This window comes from Chroicocephalus ridibundus, chromosome 9 (genome assembly GCF_963924245.1).
Source record: "Chroicocephalus ridibundus chromosome 9, bChrRid1.1, whole genome shotgun sequence".
NCBI lineage: Eukaryota > Metazoa > Chordata > Aves > Charadriiformes > Laridae > Chroicocephalus > Chroicocephalus ridibundus.
The window spans coordinates 29,507,651-29,531,745 of record NC_086292.1 but is presented as its reverse complement, the minus strand read 5'-3'; the positions used below and the strand labels follow the sequence as shown (position 1 = coordinate 29,531,745).

General features: G+C 38.1%; 1 protein-coding gene across 3 annotated transcripts in view; it reads left to right on the top strand.

The window, feature by feature from the left end:
• The window catches only part of HMG20A (high mobility group 20A), a 45,562-nt gene extending 22,981 nt beyond the window's left edge, over positions 1-22,581 (top strand). For all 3 annotated transcript variants that reach the window (XM_063346533.1, XM_063346534.1, XM_063346531.1), the window contains 9 exons: positions 3,389-3,481; positions 5,589-5,736; positions 7,103-7,318; positions 10,125-10,257; positions 10,637-10,668; positions 15,500-15,575; positions 16,456-16,671; positions 17,300-17,443; positions 19,809-22,581. In XM_063346533.1, the coding sequence (XP_063202603.1) occupies positions 3,393-3,481; positions 5,589-5,736; positions 7,103-7,318; positions 10,125-10,257; positions 10,637-10,668; positions 15,500-15,575; positions 16,456-16,671; positions 17,300-17,436 (1,047 nt within the window). In that variant the 5' untranslated portion in view covers positions 3,389-3,392 and the 3' untranslated portion in view covers positions 17,437-17,443; positions 19,809-22,581. The remainder of the gene's footprint in view (positions 1-3,388; positions 3,482-5,588; positions 5,737-7,102; positions 7,319-10,124; positions 10,258-10,636; positions 10,669-15,499; positions 15,576-16,455; positions 16,672-17,299; positions 17,444-19,808) is intronic.
• Positions 22,582-24,095: the final 1,514 nt, after the last annotated feature.

Below are 24,095 nucleotides of genomic sequence, written 5' to 3'. Positions count from 1 at the left end.
AATGTGACTGAAAGGCTTGTGTAGGTTCTCATCCATTCTCAGTGAGCTTTTGGGAAGCTGTCTTGTTTTCTTGCTTGCTGGAATAGATCATAAGCCATTGTAAATTCACTGATGTTAAATTTTCTTTAGGATGTGTCTTGGTATCAAGTGAAAGTGTATCTATAGTATATGGGTTAAATTAAAAAAAAATGATGAAAGAATGAAGTGTGTGTTCTTCCAGCTTCCTGTGTTTGTGTTCTGTTTATATGTTGTTAAGGTTGCTGTTTGACTGCCTCCCCACAGTTTGAAGGCAACCTTAGACTCTGCTGCTGCTGACTAGGTCCAGATGTGAACAGAGGTATTGGGGATGTGATGGGAAGGTCAGAGCGGGCATGAGGGACAGAAGCACTTCTTAATGGTATGTTCAGATGCAGAGAATATGTATTGTTTTAAGGCATGTGTGGGTGTGCTCAGTGCCAGTAGATTGACATGGTGAGGCTGAAAAGAGGTCCTTGACCCCAAGAAGGCTGCTGGAGATGCCTGAACAACAAAAAAAGCTGGTTTATTTTTTGAGACCTGCATAAAGCTTTCATTCATATATATGTATATTTGCAAGGTTTTAGTCTAATTGCTTAAGCTTCCTTTTTGGATTATATTAACTCTTCCCTTGACTGACAAAACTAGAATATTGTGTAACATAAAGCAAATCTTCGTTACTCTCTTACTTGACAACTGCATGAAGCAATTTGTTGTGTATTTAGTAGCTGTGCTTAAACAGCTTTCTGGGCATCAGAGAGGAGCTTATTCTTCAAATCAGTTGAACCTTCAGATTTTCTTGTAATACATAAAGCCCCAGCCTTGATGTAGATTCTTTTGTACATGTGAGGAAGTGTTGTTTGCGCCTTCTTCTTTAAGAATTGAAATCCTGTATGTTCCACCAGAGTATCTTGCCACTTTTCCTAAAAACATTGTATTATTTGAGTTTTCCTCCTTTTTATGCCAGAGATGCTCGTATATGAAAGAAAACATAATGCAGAGTTCCGTTTCAGACAACTGCAGATGTTGCTTGGAAGGGACATCTGGAGGTTATCTTAGTCCAGCCTCCCACTCAAAGCAGGACTATTGCCAACACTAGTTTAGGTCAGTTACAGCTTTGTGTAACTGAGCATTTAGCATCTACAAGGTTAGACTTACTGCCACATCTCTGGTAACCTGTTCAAGTACTGCACTGCCTTCCTGGTGGAAAATTTTTTTCCTAGTGTCCAATCTGAACTTGCAAAGCCAATATGACTAATGAGAGTTTGGTTCTGTCATCTCTGCTACTTCCTTCAGGTAGCTTTAGGCACCTGTTAGATTTGCCCTTAGCCTCCTCTGTCAGACTGAGCAAACCCAGTTTCCTCAACATCCTTATCAGGTCAGGCGTTCCAGGCCCCTGACCAACTTGGCAGCCCTTTACTGGACAGCGTAGAGCTTTGCCACATCTCTCTTGAGGCTGAGGCCTCAAAACTATACTCAGTTCATGGTTTGTAATGGTAGAGCAGGAATTAAATTTCTTCATTACGGTTTGAGTTTTTCCTATACACACCTTTCCTCTCTCTATATATCTCTGCTAGATGTCAAAGACCAAGAGGCAGTCTGTGTAGCTTTAATTCTTTTCTAGGAAAGGTATCAAAATGATAGGATTCTTAAAGATGATCTAAGGATCTCAACAGAAGAAAAGCAGAAGAGAAAAGGGTGAATGTCTGAAAAATGAGAGAAGGTAGCTATTCTTCTTTCTCGCACTTTCTTTCTGTAGGAAGGATAGTCTTGTTTGGAAACTTAAATGAACTTCATGGTGGAAATTAGATTGACATAATGCCTGCTTTGTGGAGACCTTCGATTGATCTACTGTGAGCATTAACTGAACATTTGCTTAACTGAACAAATTGGAGATTTACCAGAGATTAATTTATCAACATCTGTAGCAGCTTATGCAGGTGTAGAGCTATTGCTAAAGGGGGTAGACATTCCTGTGTTTTCAAAGTGAGGCATAAAATGAATAGAGCAGAGCTCATGATCTCCAAACAGAATGTCAGATGTATGATTATGCTCTTGGTTCCTGAGAGTAGCTTTTTGAGTCCTTTGACCAATTCTAACCAAATATAGCAGTGGAATAAATGTCTCTTGCATCCAGAGTCCTTTGAGGAGGAGCACAGTGCTCATCTGTTTGGGTGGCCTGCTGTATTCACTGGTTTGTTGGCACAAGTTTTGTGCCATATCAGGTGTAGTACTTGTGAGAGGGACCTGCAAGTGATATAAGATGCAAGAAATGGTGTCATTACTTTTGTTTGTGGAAAACCTTTACCTGTGGAAGTGGGGTGGGGTGTGGGAAAACACATATAATATTAAAAACATGGAGCAGGATTTTGTGTCTTGGATCACTTTAATTTCAATGCTGAGTAGAAAGCATACCAATCCAAGAGAAAGGAGCATAAGATTATAATTCATATCAATGTCTCCAAGCTTAAAGCCCAAGTATACTAGCTGAAAGGGATAGCAATACTCAAGTTGAATATCTGCTAGTTCATCAAAAGTGATTTCTAATTTCGTCAAATTGATGAAATTGATTAATTTCTAGTTCATCAAAAGTGATTTCATGATTAACTGTATGACCCTTTAAAATGGGCTGAAACTGCAACTTGTAATCATGGAGTGAGTTTGTTAAGGCTCTTTGTTTTGGGATTTTTTTTTTTTACTGTACAATACAACAGTTTTGTATTTTAGTGAGAAAGGGGATTAATTAATTTAATTGTTCTTTTGATTTCTTATCTTGCATCAAAGTCCCATGACAGGCTATAAGGATACAAAAGAAACTAACTCTAACTTGGAAAGTTTGTATTGAATGAGTATTGTGTCTTAAACTGCTTGCTTCTGTAACTGTTCTATGGGAGTTGAAGCTTAAAATGATCTAGTTAACATTGCTGTGTTCTCTTACTTAGCAATAACACTCAACTGTGTGCATAGATATATTGTGAGAATGTGGAAAAGGAATTACAATCTTAATTTGAAACTTCAGGGGGGACTTAGTTTCAACTTTCTTTTGGGGTCAACACAGAAACTTGTGAGGGTGCACAGTTGAGGATGAACAGAAGGAGTAAAATAGAATTCTACAGTGTGATTTCCAGCAACACTGTGGCATTGGTACAGGGCTCAGTTAAGAGGGAAACTCTGAATTGAAGCATCATTTCTGATCATTCTTCTCTGACCTTAAGCACAGCTGCCTGTAGGATCTGTCCTGAGGCCAACCAGCTATGACTGGCCAATTGGTTTATGGGGTGGAAAAATCCATGGTATGTTGTGATGTTTAAACTGAAGTGCTGCTAAAGGGAAACAATGAGATAATTTTTTTACTTTTTTTTTTTTTAACCAGAGTTATGGAGAACTTGGTGGCTGGCTCCACGCTTCCTTCTGTTTTTGCAGATGAAGATGGATCTAAGGAAGGTAGTGAAATTACAGTAACTGGGTAAGCAACTACTTCTTTTTAACCATCAGCTGATAGATACTATCTCTAGGCTTGCAGGGAAACTGTTTCAGTGGGAAGAGGGCATTCTAAGTAATTTAAAAAACCAAACAAATAAAACCAACAAAAATGAATCCTACAACACTCCCTTGTGCCTTGATAGAACATCACAGGACTCTATTTAGGAGAAACCAGGACTCTTCTGAACTGATGGAAATGATGACACTTTTCCTTAACATCTCTTATCTTTAAAAATTTGCTTCCCTAAGATTTTAGTCTTTAAGACAAATTTAAACAGCATGATAGGGGCAGAGGGGGAGAGTATATATTTGCTACAGTGCTCCCTGTTAAATAAATTATTTCTATTAAAGATTAGTGTTCGCTGATCTCTGAAAATCACTGAGAAACGGCTGCCTTTTGTTTTTGTCAGACTGACTCTGTTTTTACAGACTGAAACAATGGCCTCTTGAAATATCAATGACAAAAGAAGTTGTCTTTTAGGAATACATAGGATTCTTGCTGTGTTTTGATACTTCAAGTTTCTTTTCTGTTTTGTAAAGCACCAAGCAATAAAATTCAGACTTTGCAGGCAGATAAAGCCCCATAAAAATGAATATGGAGGCATTTACCTCAGTCAGGTCTGAATTTGGATTTATGTATCTGTGACTTCAAACTCGCTGGTGCCAAATGAGGTACGTGTTCAAATAAGGTTTGTGTTTAAGAGGTATTAATGTGTTGAATGAGTTTCATCAGCTTTCACTACAAATGGCTACATCACATTGAAGTTTTTCCTGTATGTGTAGCTTAGAAAGCTTCCCTGCTAAGGGGCAACAGATAGGAAAGCTGAAACATTCTTCAAACTGTAACAGTGATTCTAAGAAACTGTATTGTTCTATTTTTTTCTGACACTTACCAAATGTAATTAACTTATATGAGTGTGTACGCTTTGTTCCCTTTCTCCCTCTCTAATTGTTAGTAATATGAACTCAGCCTGGTATCTGAAAGTCAGGCATGGATCTCTCCAGCCCTTGTGTCTTTACCGGTAATTATGTCCCGATTGCTGATGATAGTGAGTAATGAAAATATGCTGTTCTCTCTAGTTAAAGACAAATTTTCCTATAGGCATTCAACTAACAATTCTGTTTACATATTTGTTTTCTATAGCTGTATTCTACATTAGCAGGAACCACTATTTTGAATATTTAAAATGCTTGGCGTGCATGTAAGCAGCTGTAGATCAGAGTAAATGAACAAAGTAGACCTGAAGCATACACTGCTGTTATAGTAATTCTCATGAATGTGACTGGGCAAGGTCAAGTAATCTTTAGCCTGGCTCAAGAACAGATTAGAATCTAAGATGAGTCCCAAAATTTTCTATTAATTTGTCCACAGAGTGCAGTGATGAGAATGACTATTGAGTTGTTGCTGTCAGAAATCTACCTTCAGAAATATTTCTGCTCACTTGCTTTCCCCCCACCCTGTCCTCAAGACAGCTTGACCTTTCTTGGAGTAAGGTTAATTGATATAGGTCTCACAGAAAAAATAAATAGCAGCCATTCAGGAGCCTGTTGGGAGCTAGTCATATTTGTGTTTTAAATACCCACATGTATCAATAGGAGATTGTGGTGAATAAAGTTCAATCCAAAGTCATACACAACCACAAACCTTTAAGTGTATTTGTGGAGAAATACATTAAATGCATCCAGAAAGGTGCATATTGGTTGAAGATGAGACCATTCATTTCAAATTCCTTATGGTATTTTTGAAGAAGCGTGCATTCATGTGTTCTGATTTCTGATCCAAACGTTCGCTTCCTTGACAAATGTTTGTATAATCAAAAGCTTGACTAAAAAAAAAAAATCAAATTTGATTTAAAAATCAAACTGTCTTTGAAAGCCCATAGCAACTATGGTAGTTGTAACAGTTGATTGGATGGCACAGCCAGTTCTACAAAAATGACTCTTTAAAAAAAAAAACTATTATTTTTTCTTGTTAGTGTAAGCACTGAATATACTTGCAACATTTTTCCATGTTCTAGAAGATTAGGAAGGAAGTGATTTAGCAATATGATGATTAAACTTTTTTCTTTTGCTATTATGTGCTTTTTCAGATTAGCGCATTCTGAGACTTCATTCAGTGGTGGAACTTCACAGTCTGTGAATAACCCAGATTTGGTGGAGGATTTGTCACAGGTTCAGCAGCTGCAAAATGAGTCCTCTAATACTGCTGAAAACACTGAGCAGAAGCCTGAGGAGGAGGTGAGATGAAATAATAGTGACTTCCCAATGAAGCAAAAGCATGGAGTTTTGTCATTGTAGTTTCTTACCTTTTCAGAATTTTTTTTTAATAGGATCACAAATTCTCATCCATTTGCCATTTTCATCTTTTGATTCTCTCTGGTTTTCTCCTGTGTTGCACAGCTGCACACAGATAGCCAAGGAAAGCTGGCAGTCATAATGTACAGAGAACAGCACACATTCAGCCAGCAGAGTCCACAGACTCGTACTGCATTCAGTCTTTTTCTGAAGACTTAATGTTCAGCTGCCACAACTTATTTTGTCTCTTGTGAGCCAGGAAAGTGAGACTATTGTACCCTTCTGGGAGTAACTGATGTATTTGAAAGCATTATGTTTATACTTTAGGCTATACCTTGTGTACCATCCTGCACTGATTTTTTTGGTGACTAAATCATGAAGGAACTGAAGTTTGACATTAAATTGTTTTGGTTTTTTTGATAGATGCATTTGATATTCCTCCTTATAGTTTGTCTTCAGCTGTGAGGTCCTTGTTTGAGGAAGTAGTAAAATTCCAGAAAGGAAACTTAGCTTTAGTTTCAAAGGTAACATGATGGCAGGAACATGTTGATTTGGGGAGAGTTTAGAAGTACTGAAAGAGTTGTGTGTACATAGCATAAGACAACAGCATAGTCCAGAGAATGCTGTTGTAGTAGTATGAAGCTGGGAGGATGAGTGATAATTATATCATTCCTGTGAGCTCACAGTGTGCCAATGTCCCCTCCTTTGGAGTTTGTTCATCTTTCTATTGGAGGCGGTTAGTGGGAAAGAAAGCCTATAGAATAGATTAGAATAGGAAATATACTGTCCTGTCACCCACATTTTGGGCACATAATGCACGAAGGTGAAAGATTTGGAAGGGGCAAACTAACTTGTTAACAATTGTTAACTGATACAAAAAAATCTCTCCAAATGTAATACTGAGGCAAATGACTGGAGGGGATGGTAAGTGAGGGTGAGAATAATTAATTAAAAATACCCAAACAAACAACTAACAAAAAAAAATATTGCAATTGCATTAGCTAGGATGATAATTTTTTGGGTTATCAATTCTCATGGTTTTACAATCAGAAGTTGATGCAAATGTTATTTTATTGTCCCTGTGGACCAGGAGATACTGCAAACAACTCTTCACAATAAGATGACTTTGGCTTTGCTTAGAGGACAGTCAGGATTGCTCTAAAGTAAGGTTTGAAACTTACATCCATGGAGAGGATGTATTGTGGCAACACACTCCTGATGAAAATGTTTGAGATATGAATATTTATTCCTTCCAGAGGTGGTAATTCTTTTCCCTCAATCTGAATTTTCTTCCATTTTCATTTTGCAGCAGCAAAGAACTAAACGAGGAGGCTGGGCCAAAGGGAGAAAGAGGAAGAAACCCCTTAGGGACACCAATGCCCCCAAATCCCCCCTTACAGGGTATGTGCGATTCATGAATGAGCGTAGGGAGCAGCTTCGAGCGAAGAGGCCTGAAGTCCCTTTCCCAGAGATCACCAGGATGCTGGGCAATGAATGGAGTAAACTGCCTCCTGAGGAGAAACGGGTACCATTAAACTCCCTTTTCCTTGTTGGATTGTGATTGCTGTTAAATGGGAATATTGTTGTTTAGTGAGGAAGTTAACATAGGGTTTTTATGAAAGTTGTGTTTAGGAATATATTTCAAAATAAGGGGCACAGATGCTCTAGAATTCAAATAATGAATCCTGGTAGGGCTGTAGCATCTCATACAGGTGTGACTTGAGGAGAACTGTGTCCTCTAGATAGTGCTAGAATATGTTCAGAACAGGGAGGAGTGTTCTTGTGAGACATCCCATAGTTTATGCAATTCATCTGGATGTAAATGGTGTATGTAACTCAGATACAGTTGAGACCTGCCACTTTCCAGGGCCAAAGCCATTGGAAGGATGGGGCAGGCATTTATTCACTGTAGCTGAGGAGAATTTGGTGGGATTTCAGAGCTGCTTGAAGGATTTTGCAGTTCTGTTTATTTTACAAACTTATCAATGCATATAAACATCTGGTGTCTTAGAGTAAGACAAGCAGACCCAGAAAGGACAGTGGCCTTCTGCACTGTCTGATGTGTGAGTGAAGCCCAAGGCAATGTTGGGTCTGGATCTTTAACTGCTTCTGGAGTGGACATTGTTATTGGTAATGGGTATCTTACTGTCCACACCTGATTGCCAATTGGAGATTAGAGCAAAGCAGTAGTTAAATCACAGTGCAACTTGATGCTATTGTATGACTTTATCAGGACATTTAAGTTTTTGAAAATACTTCAAGGAAAGTTTTTATCATGGCTGGATGAAAAATGGAACGATGCAAAAACAAGAGTTCCTTTTGCTGCTTTTTACTAAGACTGTAGAATAAAAGTTATACAGAGATATTATAAAATGGTGCATAGGCTTAGCATGTTAACCATAATGGAAAATGTGTGTCAAAGCAAAGTAGCTGATGTGGTAACAGATCAGTAGTGAGAATGATGTTCCTGTCTGCTGCAAGTGGGTGGGAAGGGAATAAGGGCAGGGGGTAGAGGGGCAGAATGTCTTAACATATTATCGTGTCTGAGACAGAATTTTAACCTAGGAAAAAGGAGGCTGAGTTCAAATCTCTATTCTGTCCCCAGGGAATCTGTCCTTTTTTGAGTAAAGCTGTGAGTCTCTAACCTATAGTGGGTCAGGGAAAGACTGCTGAGTACTTCCTTCCCTTCAGTTTCTCCTTCCCCTTCTTTATTAAGGCAGTGAAGGCCACTGCTGCTTCGGAACACGCATCTCTCATACAACAGCCCAAAATTCTTGTTGAAGCTGAGTAAGCTTGATTTGGTTAGCTAACAACTATGAAGTCATTCTCCTGAAGCAAGCAGTGGAGTCAGAGTATACTACTGCTGTGCAGGTTAGTGTCCCATAATCCAGGGGAAAAGCATCTCTGATATGGCTGATCTCCAGCAATAATAGCAAACTAGCTGTCTGATAGAAAAGTCTCGCATTTCCCCTGTTCCAGCCCTGTAGTCGTGCTACTTCCCTTTGTATTTGGCGAGCATAAGGACAGGTCAGTTGAGCTGACTGGACTGACCAAATAATGAGTCTCTCCCAGAAAAAGACCATTGGTATACTCATAAAACAAACACCCTAATATGTTATTCCCTTGTATGGGGAAATATCTGATGAGTTGTATAGATCTGTGCTAGAAAACCTAGGACGCCTACTTACAGATAGTGTGGCAGAACTCATTCTTACTGTTTCAAAATAATCCATCTAAAACACGGGTTAAGGAAGAAAAGCGTGTATTGTTTTTAACTCAGTTACTTCACTCTTTCAGCAGCACATTGCTGGACATAGAAAAGAAGAATTAATGTCTTATGGAAGATTACAATGTCCAAAAGCAATGCAAACCCAGCATCACCAAATTTGCACCCCAATCCAGAATGTTAACAGTGTCCTCAGCAGGGTCAAAACAGTGTTGCAAATGCATGGAATTTATAACTGTTACGTGTATTGTTGTGATGAGTTAATGAAAATAAAAGGCATACCAGGTGACTAAGGTTCACTGTGATTTAAAACTTACTTCCATTGACTTTTAAAATCCTTGAGGCAAAAAAAGGGGAAGGTGACTTTTTTTTTTAAAGGATCACATTAGTAAGTGTTGCAACCACCCCCTAATTGGCTTTCAGTTCATCAGCTCCCCTGAAGAATTCTTTGGTTAAGCTCATTCTGTTATGCAGAAGTGTGAAGTATCTTCAGGCTAGAAAAAGGATTTCTTTTAACCTAAATGCAGATAGCTTAAATTGACATAACCTAGGCTCTTTTATCTTTATGCTACTCTTTTCCAATAGCCATGAAGTTTTGTTCACCTCTCAGATGAGCGAAGTGTGCGGTTGTAGAATGGTAGTGCTTTTTGTCTGGAGGGCATGAAAACAAGAGTGTATTGGAATGCCACTGTTACAGATCTGAACCTTAAAGCATGATCTGTTAAGGTGTTCTTGTTTGGTGACACTTAATCCTTGCCACAGAAAGGCAATTCTTAAGTGTTTGGTCTATAATGTATAGGTAATATTCAGTTGAGTTGAGTAGCTTAGCAGGTTACTTCTAGGTCTGACAAAAAAAGTTAACAGAAAAGTGATTTGAATTAAAAAAAAAAAACATAGAGAAAGAAAAAGGGACAGCAGAACACAGTAATTTTATCCAGAAGTCTTGTCTTTGCATCTCACATACATTCTCATTGCTTCTTCACTCCTTTCCTGTTTGCATAGGTATAGGTGAAATGGATCAGCACTTCATCTGACAAGTTGTTTTTCTTCCCTTCCTCCTGAAGGGGAGGAAACTCCCTGAAACTCTTGGACTTTTTTGTTTCAGCGATACCTTGATGAAGCAGATAGAGATAAGGAGCGTTATATGCGGGAGCTGGAGCAGTATCAGAAGACTGAAGCCTACAAAGTCTTTAGCAGGAAAGCACAGGACAGACAAAAAGGCAAATCACACAGACAAGGTATTGAATGGGACAAACATATATGCCTAGCGAGAACAACAGAAGATTCCCAGCTAGTCATGTAGCATGACACTCGTTAGAAGCCTTTCGTTTAAGGCTTGCTAAAATGTAAACGTGTTCTTTCTATGGCATTTGCATCAGCTGTGTGTAAACTGATTAGATTTATGTAAATTTAACAGTATCTAGATTGTATTGGAGGATGTGCATTAAAAGCATCCAAGTTAGACACAGATTGTATGTGACTTATTAGGAAAGCTGCACAAGTTTTCTGTCTATAACTTGTGTGATTATGTTTGTGTAACTGCTTTAATTCTTTGGTTATTGTTTTCTCAAGTCTTGTGCATCTTGGGGTATTTCTTGACTCTTTTTTCTTTTTCAGATGGAGCAAGACAGCAAGTCCATGATCATGAGGTAAACATCTTCATTCTACCCTTACATCGGTGGGTAGATTTTCAGATGATGAAAATTTCTAGTGACGTCAATAAAAACCAGTTTATGCCAGTTGAAGACCCTAGTCAGAGGTTTAGAATATGAATTCTTCCTCTTTCTATCCATTTTTTGATCAAAAGTTAGAAACAACTGAGTCTTATTGTAACATTAGTATGATGAAAATGAAATTTAGTAACTCTTGGACTTATGATCCTACTTATAAAGTGGGAGTGTAGGGTACACTTAAAGCATAGATCTGTTCCGTAACATTAAATAAATCAGTGGGTGAGAGCGAGTATAACTGAGCCTTTAAGTATCTGGTGTTTTAGAGTTTCAACTTGCAAAATTTTTACTTTGAAAGTTTTTGAAGCAGAGAATTTTAATTTTTATTTGGTAAGTAAACATTGAGGTAAACTTACAAATAGATCGTGACCTAGGTAAACCTTCCAAATTAGCACCTTTAGGTTGCTGTTTGGAGGTACTGATTTTCTGCAGCCGCATGAATGCTTGAATTGAATGCATGAATTTCCTTGAGAAGGAAATGGGTGAAGTAACAGAATCATTGAGAGATCTCTGGTTTAAACCTCCTTCTGCCCACCCACCTCCCTTTCCATATGTAAACATTGGAAAAGAGTAATAATGTCTGGAGATAAGATGCTTATGCTTTAGTTGAGACATATCACAAATCTTGTACATCCTGGCTGACTATGGTATCTCTCCCCTTGAAGTGCTAAAACTTTCTCCTCCAATTGTATTACCAAGGGCCATGGAGTTTCTGTTATGGTTACCAATAAATTGCAAACAAAAAGCAATGAAAGTCTTGTTTATACACAGTCGCTTCACTTGTAAGCAGTAGGCCTTTCTGAAAGATCTGTTTTTTTGTGAGGTTTTTGCCTTGGGAAAGCAATCAAGTTGCTTTTTAATGTGTTCATTACAATAGCAACAAGGATGTGCACAGCCAAGAGGCAACTACTGGTCTTGTCTACTTTAAGGAGAATAAGTTTCACTTCCAGGAACATGCTTTGTTACCATGTTTTCAATATGTCTTTTTATTAACTCTTAAAGGAAGTACTTGCAGTAAATTAAATCTTTAGAAGTACACGGTCCCCAGGATTTCTGATTCTATAGTCACTGTATCTAAATTTGTCTTTAATTGTACAAAAACAGATTACCGAAGGCTTCAAGTTCTAGGTTGACTGTAATGTTTACATGATCTTTGAATTATACAGGTGTCAAACTACAAATTCAGGGTCTTACCTCTTATGCTTCTCACTCAAGCTGTCATTGCTGAAATCTCACATCATAATGTGGTTAAAAAGGAGTCTTCCATACCCTGTGTGGCTTTTAAGCTTCATCAGGTAGTTAGTTATTACACAGTTGAGCTAGCAACATGTTAGGCAGGCATCCTCTTCTGAAAGCCTGCACCTTTGACTCCTTAGCATTTTTCACCCTTATGTTATAAAATTCCACATGCTTATCTCCTGATATGCTTTCACATCTTTTCTGCAAAGGAGTCAAATGCACAGACAAGGAAGAAGCAGAAAAGATTTAGATTGCTTTTAGAAGTATATACTCAAGTTGTTACTGGAAGTCAGACTAAAGCTTCTTGTTGTGTTGCTGCTTTCTCTTATTCACATTGACTATTATTATTGTGTCTGTGATTAGTAGGTTAAGTTTTAGTTATTTCTTGAGAGAATATAAGAACATATGGTCAAGGAAACCCTTCTTGCCTCACTCCACGTAGGTGTTCGTGATTTAGTTTCTATGAATCAGTGTTGAACTAATTATAAATATTGTATATAAAGATGACCTCCAGAAAGTGTGGCAATGAACAATTCAAATACTAATTATAATAAAGTGAAAAAAGGATGAGGTTTGGGAAGATGAGAGCGAACTTATAATAGGAACATATAGCCATGAAAACCATGGAGACACTGTCTCAATGAGCTTATCTGTGGGCATGGTACAGAACATATTTCTTCCTCCAAACCTTAGTTTCATAAATATGGCATAACAATATAGACTGGAACTATTAATTGTCATCAGAAGTGACTGAACCATTGTTAGTTCTTCTCCATTGTTCTGTTATTGCTTCTTTCCTCAAGCTGTTTGAGTCAGAGTAGGTCTAACTTCATGCAGTCATGATGCAGTCAATATCTTAATGGCAAGATTTCAAAAACTTATACATACAAGTCTGTGAGATTAGACATTGCTTGGTAGTATCTACAGCCTTGGAAGATAGGGAAATGGCTGCTGTAGTATGAGCACACAAGAAAACCATCTACTCTGAGAACTTTTTTTTTTAATGAAGTACTATGTATATTGTATCTGTTCCTTACATTGTCTGCACCTGACCATACAAGGAAAGAAGCACTTAAATCCACCCCCCAAAATCACATATTTCTCTTTACCATACTTCACCATGTCTCTGAGAACTTCAAATCTGATTTGTTCTGGAACCTCCAAAGATCAATCTCACTTTTAATAGCCAGATAAGAAAGTTATTATTTGTTGATACTCTGGAAGCATCTCTATCTTATTTAAGGCAAACGATAGAAACAATTTTGGTTCTCTTTTAATTTGGAGGATGACAAAATGGTGTGCAACCTGATCAGACTGGGCCTTTTCAATAGGAGGTAATCAAAACCTTATGATTTTAATCATGAGGGAACCTCAGAGCAGCTTAAGTACTTCTGAGTTCTCAAGAGGATCTTTTATGTGCTGGGTAATGTATTCTGTAATGGAAGAGCGATGATGGTTTTCATTATCACTCTTCTGTTTAGTAGAATTTCTTGGTTGCCTTTCAGAAGCTGAACAGAAGTGATCATCTGATCACTTTAATATTTTTTTGTTTTTAACTAAAGAACTTGTATCCTTGGTCTGCAAATAGAATACCCTCTCCTCTTCACAGTACCCTCTCCTCTGCTATTTATTCTCTAGGAGCCAGTGTTCCTACAAAATGAATGCTTTATGCAGACTTCTGTACATGACTTCTCATTTCTAAATATCTACTTGTGAGTTTTTCCCCTATAGTAGCAAGTACGAAAGCTATAATGAAGAGCATGTGTGATCATGAACTCCTAGTGACATGCTACTGTGTCTCTCAGAGCTGGGAAGGTGTGTTCCCCTTCCATCTAGTCCCACCTGTTTCTAGTGCATCTTCAGTTGATTAAGGCCAAGTGAGCTTTGAGTTCTCACTCAGCAAATGCAGAGCTTCCCAGGTGTAATTCTATGAGACAATAAAACTCAGCTTATCTTTTACTTTAAAAACAATCGTTTGAGAATCTCCTCAGGTAAAGGCAGAGTATCGGAAGTTCCATCTAGTCTTGTCTGTCTTGGTTGACTGCCAAATGCCATTCAGCTCACCCCATCTAGCTCCTTTGTGGCAGACACCAGTATGATGCTCTGAGCTGAGGTGCCACAATTCCCTTATCAGCTGTCAAACATTTAGGTTTTCTGCTGGGCACCAAATCATATTTGACACTAAATAATTTTGCAGGATGAATTCATGGTACATTATCAGCTGAGGTGTTTGAAAGGTTTGAAAAGCTTTTCTCCACAGAGTTTCTCTCATGCTTAACTTTGTTTCTATTTTAACAGGTTGATTGTAGTTGCTGCAGTTTATCAAATCCAATTTGCATTGTCTTTGTCAATAGCAATACAGACTTTAAAACAAGCATTAATTCTGTTTGATTTTGACATGTAGAAATGGTGACTGAAGTGTATTATGGTAGCTTTTTTCCTTGAGTCAAATCAAGTTTTTTTTGTCTAAAGTATAGAGTGTTTCCTGTTTATTTTAAAGAAAGCCTACTAAAATCACAAACTATAAATTGGCATCGTATCTTCTACACTGAAATGCTCTCTTAGATTTTAATAGCCTCAAGTTCACATAGTTGAATTCACCAACTTTACCAGGAATTAGGTGAAGAGATCTGAAAGTTGACAGGAAACCCTTGACTACAGGCTTTATCTTAAGATGACAAACTTCTCTTGTGTCTTAAAGTGAAAAAAATCTGCAGTCATTGGTTTTGCAGTGTTCAGGAGACAACAGTCCAGTTCCTTGAAGCCCTCCTCACATTAATGCATACCTGCTGTAGCCAGGGTGAACGACTGCTTTATAACAGCAAAATATGCCTATACATATTCATCGTTATCCTTCCAAGATACTACATATCCTGCAAGCAGATTTCTGCATAGATTTTTACAAATCATGTTTGTACACTTCCTTTCATTAATGGCAGCATCCATATAAATGTTTCAAAAAAGACATCTCTTCCAGTTTAGAACAGACATGTGGAATGGGTACACTGTGGAAAAGTTGCTTACTTTTCCTTTAGCTGTTCTTTTTCCGGGCTGTTTTCTTTTCCACTTAGGTAGTGAAAGACAAAGAACCATGAAACTTACTGGGCATTTTGCTTGCTTTGTCTCCTGTTGATATTCCTGTATAGGTTATTTCAGAATGTGTCAGTTGGTTGATGGTGGAATGCTTTCCAGTGGAAAATATATACGAATTCATATAGTTTTAAAAATGAATGATTCTGATGTGTCATTTCATTAGGGCAAAAGGGTATATTTTTAGTATGCTATATTTCTTGATAATGGTATATGGCTTTTATTAAACCTATATCTTAAAAAGTTGAGACCTACCTTTTGTCCTTTCTTGGTAGGAGCTAGAAGTGTCTCCCATCTATCCATCTCTTTATCTGCCTCAGTTTTTGGTCTCCCTTCTCTTTCTACTTTCTTGATCAAAACAATTTCATGAATTCCTGAAAATGAACAGTATTTAGTGATGTATTTTTCTTTTCTTTTGTAGAAGGAAGCAGATACAAAGGAGAGATCTGTTTTTGATATTCCAATCTTCACAGAAGAGTTCCTGAATCACAGTAAAGGTAACTTAAACTTTTGCAGGGCCACCACCTCTTTGCTTTTCCAATGTTTTTGTGAGGTGCTGTCCAGCTGAAGAGTCCTTGCACTCTCCTGTCTCAGCCCAAGTAATGGCTTAGGTGTAGTTGGTCAGTGTTTCTGATATTACCTTACCACTATATGAACACAGTGGCTGCAACAGCAGTTTTTCCTGGCTTTGTCTTCTGAAACTATCCTTTTTGGAGAGTGTTTCTGATGTTTAAACTCCACTTGCTGTTTTTCCAGCTATTCCAAGCTGGATCTGCTGTTCTATAGGATAAAGAAATACCTAACAAACAGTATGATTAAGATTCATGGTGGTTAGCAGTATTATTTTTTTTTCTCCTGGATATGTGGAAGATTCTACTGATATGTTTTCTGTTACTCTGTTTGGTTTTCATAGCTGCATGTCCCAAGAGTTTAGGACTTTTTTGCCAGATTTCCTGGAGACTTTCTTGATTGAACAGCCTTCAGATTCAGATACTTCTCCTGATGATCAACAGACATGTATTTTTGTAACTAGTATCTTGTCTGTAGGCCTCTTCACTGCTGCTAAGCTGTATCATACTGAATGCATTTGAAATCAGTCTTGCAGTCTTCCTTCCTAATCAGTTCGCCTATTCACTTACATGCTGATGCTTTGAATGTCTTCTATTTTGTCTGTCTCTCTAGAAATTAAATCTATTTAAGTACTATTGTATGCACCGTTGGTGCTTCATGATATGATGCTTTTTCATCTATAAACCAAAACTGCACCATTTGTAATCATCAGTTAAGCACTCTAGAACATTCTGCTTCATTGCCTACCAGTCATAGATACATTTTTTATAGCTTTTTGACTACATGGGAATGGGTTGATATTCACAGCGCGCGAAGCTGAGCTGCGGCAGCTGCGTAAATCCAACATGGAGTTTGAGGAGAGGAATGCTGCTCTGCAGAAACATGTTGAGAGTATGCGTACTGCAGTGGAGAAACTGGAGGTGGATGTGATACAAGAGCGTAGCCGCAACACAGTGCTACAACAGCATCTAGAGACTTTACGCCAAGCACTCACAACCAGCTTTGCTGGAGTCCCACTACCAGGTAAGACTTATTTTTCCTTGTGACTGACATGTGAAATTTAACTTCAGATGTTTATACGATGCTGTGAATTTACAACACGTGGCCTGCTGTTATAGTTCTATGATCTTGGCTGTTTCTGAGCTTTTGTTGTATTAAATAATGAAATCTTAAAATGCATGCAGGGGAAGGTTCAGTGTCAGTGCTTCAATTCAACATGGCATTTTTTTCTTACTATTCTTACTCTTCTTTTCCTAATAAAGAATCCTTGCTCTCCTTCACTCGTTTTGTGAGAATGTTTTGTGAGAAATTCCTTGATTGAAAGAAATGCTGCATCTGAACTGTCAGATGCCAGGGAATTCACTTAGATACTATGAATACCCACCTGAAGGAGTTTGCTACAATCAACTTATGAGACCCAAACCAAAGAAAGACATGTTTTATTAGTCCTGATATCCTTGGTACTAATCACTTTGCAGAGTTAGGAGGATATAATTTTACAGAATCTGTCACAAGAGATAGTGCATGGCAAAATCACCTCCTATAGCAGTTTTTATGTTGGCACAAATTACCCTTAGCATAGTCTTAACTTTTTTGGAATTTCTGCCGTCATCTAAATATTCTGTGGCTCATTTTACTATGTTAACTATAGGTAGCGGGGAAACACCCACAATGGAAACTATTGATTCCTACATGAATAGGCTGCACAGTATTATTATGGCTAACCCACAGGAGAATGAGAACCTCATAGCCACAGTTCGAGATGTGGTAAACAGACTTGAACGCTAGTGACTGGGTAAGTGTTTGCTCTTAGGTTGCTTTTGTTTTGCATCTACTCTGTACCTCTGGCAATTGTTCTGACACTGATTCTTGGGGGCTGATCTCACCATATTGTACAATCAAGAAGTTTCTTCCTCAAAGCCACAGGAGCAGGTTGACTTAATGAAAGTCAAATGGGGTTGAAAATATCCAACAGTGTTAAGGGGTTCTGAAATTCCCCTTAGCTCCAGCATCTTTTGTATGAAGACATAGAGCTGTTTGTCCTATTATTTGTTGTATTTGTATAAGGTAAATAAGAATGCTGGTGTAAAAAAAAAAAAAAAGAAAAAAAAAAATTATTTGCGTTTTACTAACAGGGTGACTAACTTAAAAGACGGTTCCTTTCTTGAGTGAAGTAAATCTGAAAAATTCTGCATTAATTGTAGAATCTGATGGTCACAGAGAAATTTTATTTGTCTTGAGAGGTTACTGGTGAACACAGTTATAAACTGAAAATACTGTACAACTACCTGCTCTGTAGCACCTGTAGTCAAGTTCAGCTGGATATGAAGGTTTACATGTAAATGAAGGAAGCACTGATGTATCGTTCAGGCTGTATGTAGCATTTGCTGAGACTTTAATGATCATGTGGCTTATGCATAGATTATTACTGAACTCATGATTCTTTATTTTTGCTTATGTTTAACAGCTTAGAAAACTTTAATAAGGAACCGAGTAGAAAAACAAAGCAACAAAGAAATATCAGTCTTTCTGCACTACTGTGCTTCCTTGCATTTCCCACACCACTTACTCCCCCACTTTCCCTGTGATGCACAGCACTAGACAGCAATTAGGTGTTTGCCTACTTCTATTTTAGCTATGTACATATCTGGATTCTTTAGGCACTTATTATGTAGAGATCTACTGTGCATGTCTTGAATAGTGTTTAGAAATGCAAATAAGGCTGCGTTGTGCCATCTGCAAATATGAAGACAGGGCTTTTCATCCTTTCTGAATCTGACCTTTTGTGATACTGTGTAGAACAGTTAATTACACGTTCCCCATTATAGTGTGGCTTAAGCTAAAAGATCATTGTCCTTCCAGAGGGTAGCCAGATGGAACGGACTGTAGTTCCAAGAGATGACTGAGCTCCCAGCAGAATAAAGAAGTGCCTTTACTGCTGCTATTTATGAAGGGAACAGCTTGTCGATCCAGGTCTGGGATTTTTCAGTAGCTCATCAGCCTCCTCATTTTTGTATACTGTTTTCGATTAGCACTCTTAAGCTCAGAAAGAGAATCAGGGAATAGAGGCGTTTTGCAGAGTGTATAAGAAGGAAAGTAGTTTCTCATCAATCAACTATTAGAAGGGCATGCCAGGCCCTGAAACAGATGTTTGTCCTTTAAACACCTCGCCAGAAAAAAAATATTTCAAGGCTACTAAAATCTAGACTTTGGTTCTCATGCCAGGTGGAGTCTTACTTCCTAAATGATGGACACTTCCTGTGTTCCTAAAAATGCAACTATCTTTTTCTTGGATAAGCTGGTTTCAACTGTAATTGGTTTGGGAATAATAATTCTTGGTTTAGAATTCCTCCTTCCACTTTGTATTTGAAAAATAGGACTCCATTCCTTTCTTCCCCCTCCCACCAATACCATCCCTACTTTCAGCAGTGTGAGGCAATTAAAATTGTGATTAATAGTCACCTAGTTTCATTATATAAATACATACATGTGACTGGTTATGATGATCAAGTAATTCATAGGGCTATTAATTACACTGATGTTCAGTTCACAATGATTGTATATATTTTTTTTTTTCACAAAAGGAAGAAGGTTGGGCTTTATTGGATGCAGACCTAGAAAAACGTAGGGCTTCCCTAGAAAAGAAGGAAGCTTTGGATAGATTCAGCTGGCATCCAATAAACTGTATTGCCCCTTTGTTAATATGCATATGAAGTATATGCTCCTAAATGTAATGTCTATCAACCAAATGGTCTGTTTCAGCTTGAGACATTACAAATCGATTTCATAGAAAAAAATTTATTATGATATTCTTGAAAACCACTGTCCTTCACAGAACTGAGGTATTTTTTTTGGTGGCTCAGTCCATTGTATTTAGTGACTATTTGACTATACTAGTGAATGTTTATACTGTACTGCATGGTAAAGAACTTCTTTGTGCAAACCGTATATGGGGAGAAAAGGAAGTTTTTCAGTATTTAGCACTCTGTTCTTTGGATGGAAACAGGAATTCAGTTGCAGTTCTGTCTCTATAGGCTTTTTTGCTATACTTCTTAATATTGTGTTTACAGATAAATCATACAAAAAATAATGTCACGGTGCCTATTTTAGTCCTTGCAGCTCGCAGTCTTCTAATGCTTATTTTTCTGTTTCATCTGCAGGTCTCGTGACCCAGGGATGCTTTACAAAATTTTTTGGCCAGTGTGGAATAAGAAGCCATGAGGGAAAGACTAGGGGTGGGAGGCAGAATTGCAGGTTTGTCCTGGTCCCTGCCTTTGTGGTTTGTCAGCGAGACAAACAGATCAATGCATTAAAAGGTCTTAAGAAGCCACGATCACCACCCACTAAACTTTTGAAACTGTCTTCTGTGTAAACATTTAAGAGCATGCAACTTTTGTGCAATCTTCAGTTTCTTATTAATTTTGCTGGGTGTGAGGTGCAGATGTTCTGTGGACAGGCTGACTATGGAGATGAAATCTCGCGGTTTGTGAAATGAAGTCAGCCTACGTGTTGTAGTAATAACTTTGATGTGTTATATTGCCTACTGTCTTCTAGTGTCTTTTAGTTTGGTTTTTGTGTTTATCTTGTGGGATTACCTTCCTCCGCTTTAGTTTTCTTCTTTTGATCTTGTTATCTGATACTTGCAGTACTGGATAGCAGTGCTTACGTTCTCTACTATAACAGGCTGTCTTCCTTGGTGCACTGTCTTGTCCTGCCCTGCCTGCCATGTTTATATAAGCTTTTCTTAAGCAGAATCCTGTTTTTTTTTTGTTAGTCTGCAACTTCTACGGTGTGAGTTTGCTCACTGCTAGAGACTGGCTGTGGTTGGTGCTTTGTGGCTTGATTCTACTATGAGGCAGACTTCCTCTCTCCCTCCTCTCTCTTCAAGAACCTGTCTTGCACATAGGGTCCTGCTCTACTCTGAAGGTCTCCTGTTATCTCTTGAAAATGTTTGGTGGAGCATTTTACTACCGCAAAGGTCAGATGTAATCAAGATAGAAAGTGAAACGCTAGTTCTTAGTTAGCAGGGAAAATAGGAATCTCCATTTTAGACTAAACCCACAAAGTTTGCCCTTCCTCTGATATGTTGCTCAGTCTAACTTAATGTTACTGCCTTGATTTTGAGAGAATGGTCTCATGGTGAAAGCAGTATTCTATAAAAAGAGAAATGGGCGGGGGAATTGCATTTATTTTTTTTTTCCTGCCCTCCTGAAATCACAGTGCTGGGAAGGAATACGCCTTGAAGCAGCACATGTATTTTTGCATTAATTATTGGAGCAGAGAAGGCTATTAGCAGGTAGGTCCACATAGCAGTCCACAGAATTCTACATTACAGCCCGTAAGTGCTTTCACCTTTTGTACAGTTAAAGTACAGCCTGTGCAGCCTGTAGCATTCAGCATATTATGTTCCAGTGTGACCTAAATGGCCTTTCACTTACATCAAGTAGAGCTCTGCCTGCTGGAGTCTGTAATCGTGCTGAGCTACTCTGCACCTCCTGTCACAGATGAAGGCACCTACTGTCTGCACTGACTTATGCAAATCGTTTGCTGCCCTTTGGTTCCTGTCAAATTGTTAATTCAGACTTTGGTTGAGCACTTGTTGGACATCTCTGGACTTTACGGTAGTGGTTGAAATCCTCTTTCTTCCACGTGACAATCTCCTTGCTCCTCCTTTAGAAATCTCTTGAGATTTTCCTGCTATGAATTGGAGATTGCTTTCATTACTGGAGTGCATTGCAGTCAGCATCACTTTAATGTATCTCTAACGCAAGTATTTGAAGATTAAAAAGCAGTTTCTTCTTTTCCCACGCTGTACACATGGACTTCATGCTTGCCTGAAGCCACCTCCAGGTCAACACCTTGTATGTCAGGTCTCCGCTTACTCATGGTCTTATTGTTGTAGCCAAGCAGCAAGGATTTCCATGTAAATTCAAGTCTTCCTTCAGGGAGGAAACTCCTTTCTCTTGTCTTCAGTCTCATTTTCAAGACTTCACAAAAAGGAACCTCAATTTGCTGCATTCACCTCCATTTCCCTTAGTATGGATGAGACCAACAGATGTTGGCATGAACTTCTTTAGTGGATTCTATAACAAATATTGTGCGGGGGGAAAATCCTACAGGTTATTAATGTCTCCAGAACAAGCACCGATACCTTCATCTCCTGTGTGTATATTCTTTTTTAAAATTGCTGATATTTGACTTGTATTGAGGTGGCCAAAAATGCACTGCGTAGCCAAAAGTTGATTTATAAAATTCTAAAGTTCAGTCTGTGGTATCTTACCTAATACCTGGAGTTGTATCCCATAAAGACTCCAGAAATTGCTATGTAATATGATGGTAGGATGCAATTCCAGGCTGTGACATACATATAGCATCAATAAGGTATGGGTGGCTGCAGGCTGCCCCTGCTTACATAAATTCAATGCAACTCTAAGCTTGTGACATACTGCTAATACATCATTCTGCTGAGTAGCATGCGTTACGGGTTAGGAAATTTAAGGTGATATTATTATCTGGGGGCTGACAAATCTTTTGCTTTTTCCCATAAGGAAGGGGGGAAGGTGGTATACCCATCTTGAAGCATTTGGGGAAAGAATTTCTTACTCACCAATGATGTGACAGATGATGTTTTGTCTCACTAAGAAGCTTCTTATTTACATTGATTAACCCTATAAAAATGGATTTTGTCTTTCCACTGTTTTCTGAGTGTCACTTCAGTTTACATTTTTCAGTGTTGGCTGATTAAAAAAAAAAGTAAAATATTAAGTGGGTGTCGAGGAGAAGAGCAGAATAAAATGCTTTTGTCACTTAGAGAAATGTTAAGAGAAATATATGAAAACAGAATCCATTTGCTGGATTAATGTGTTTGGAATTGTTGAGATGCCAAGTTTTCTGTACAATGTTTTTGTAATTAAACTTTGGAGTTCCTTTGTTTTTAAGAAGTTGATGTGCTTGTTTGACACTTGCTTCATTAAAATTGTTCAACATTGAATCCATTCTGATTCAATTTTAACTACATTTTCAAGAAAGAACTATTACTAGCATTTGCTCTCTTGTCTGAGAGATTTTGGCAACTCCACATTAACGGTTGAAAGGAAATAATGTGTCCGTTCCTGACTCCATCTTAAGTGTATCTCCCTCTGAAAAAGCTAAAGGAAGTAATTACAGTGATGAAAACTTCAGATCTTTAGTTAGAGCTAACTGTCATCAGAGCCCTTCTTGTCATCATTGTTCCCCGATTTGAGTAACTTTAAAAATGTTGTGAGTCCCTTAGCCCTTTTTTTGACATCCTTGTTTTCCTTTGTCCTCCCTAATTTCCCACCACTATGTTTATTTTCTCTCCCTGTAAGAACTTTCTGTATCATACCTATTCCCCTCCACTTCTTTTTCTTTTCCCCTATTAGATTTTTATCATGTATCTTCCCTCCTGCTTAAGGGTATGGAGCCAAACTGTAGCCTTGTGAAATTTGTACTGGGGGTGTAGGTCCTCTGTGGAGGAGTCTGGATGACTTCTGCCTGCACTGCTGCTCTTTCTGAGGTCACAGTGCTGTAAAAAAACATGTCTTTATGTTACTTTTGTGGTCACATATCATTATTTTGATTGCCAAATTAATGCCTGGTCTTTCTGTGTACCAACAGGGCTGCTTCAGTTGCTATCTGCTATCTGGGACAGACTGCACATTTAGATTTACACTGCTTTGGAGATTCTGTATAACACCAATTATGCAATGATAAAGATATAAAAAAGAATCAAAAGAATATAGGGAAATCTTCTACAGGAGAATAGCTGCCAAGTGACACTGGCTAATCCAGAGTTGGAGAAAGTAATAGCAAAACAATTGCACACCTGGAGGAAAAAAATAAGAGCAAATAGCATTAAGTTCATTATAAGAAAAAAATACAGTTTCTCCCTAACCTGTGGTGCTGTGCGTGGTATTGGGAGCAGGTGGTGGTCAATCATGCTCAATTTAAAACAATGTAGTGTTGTGTACTACTTCCACTGTTTTTTTTTTTTTTTTTGTTTCTTACCCCCCGTTTACTCTGCTGCTGGTCAGTTGGACTGATGATTAATCATCATTTAAGGGAAGTTAGGGGGATTTGAGGGCTTTGGGTTCTTTTAAAAGGAAAAAAAAAAATCACTTCCTCTTTCCTCAGGCAGGTTCCTGGTGATAATATATTTGAAATCTGAAAAAGTACACTCAGGCCTATCCTCTACTTCTACCATAGAATTTTTCTGCTTGTGAAACCATGAATAGTTTTGCTGCTTCTTTCTTCCTCATTGCTCATAGTAGTGAGGGGTTTTTTTTGGCTTTTTTGAATATATCCATGACTTGCCATCTTAATTGCAAAATCTCTGGATTTTGTATGTATTGTACCATTTTGGTATGTGGTAAAATATCCACATCCATTATGTAATACAAGGAGCAATATTTATATAAAACATTTAT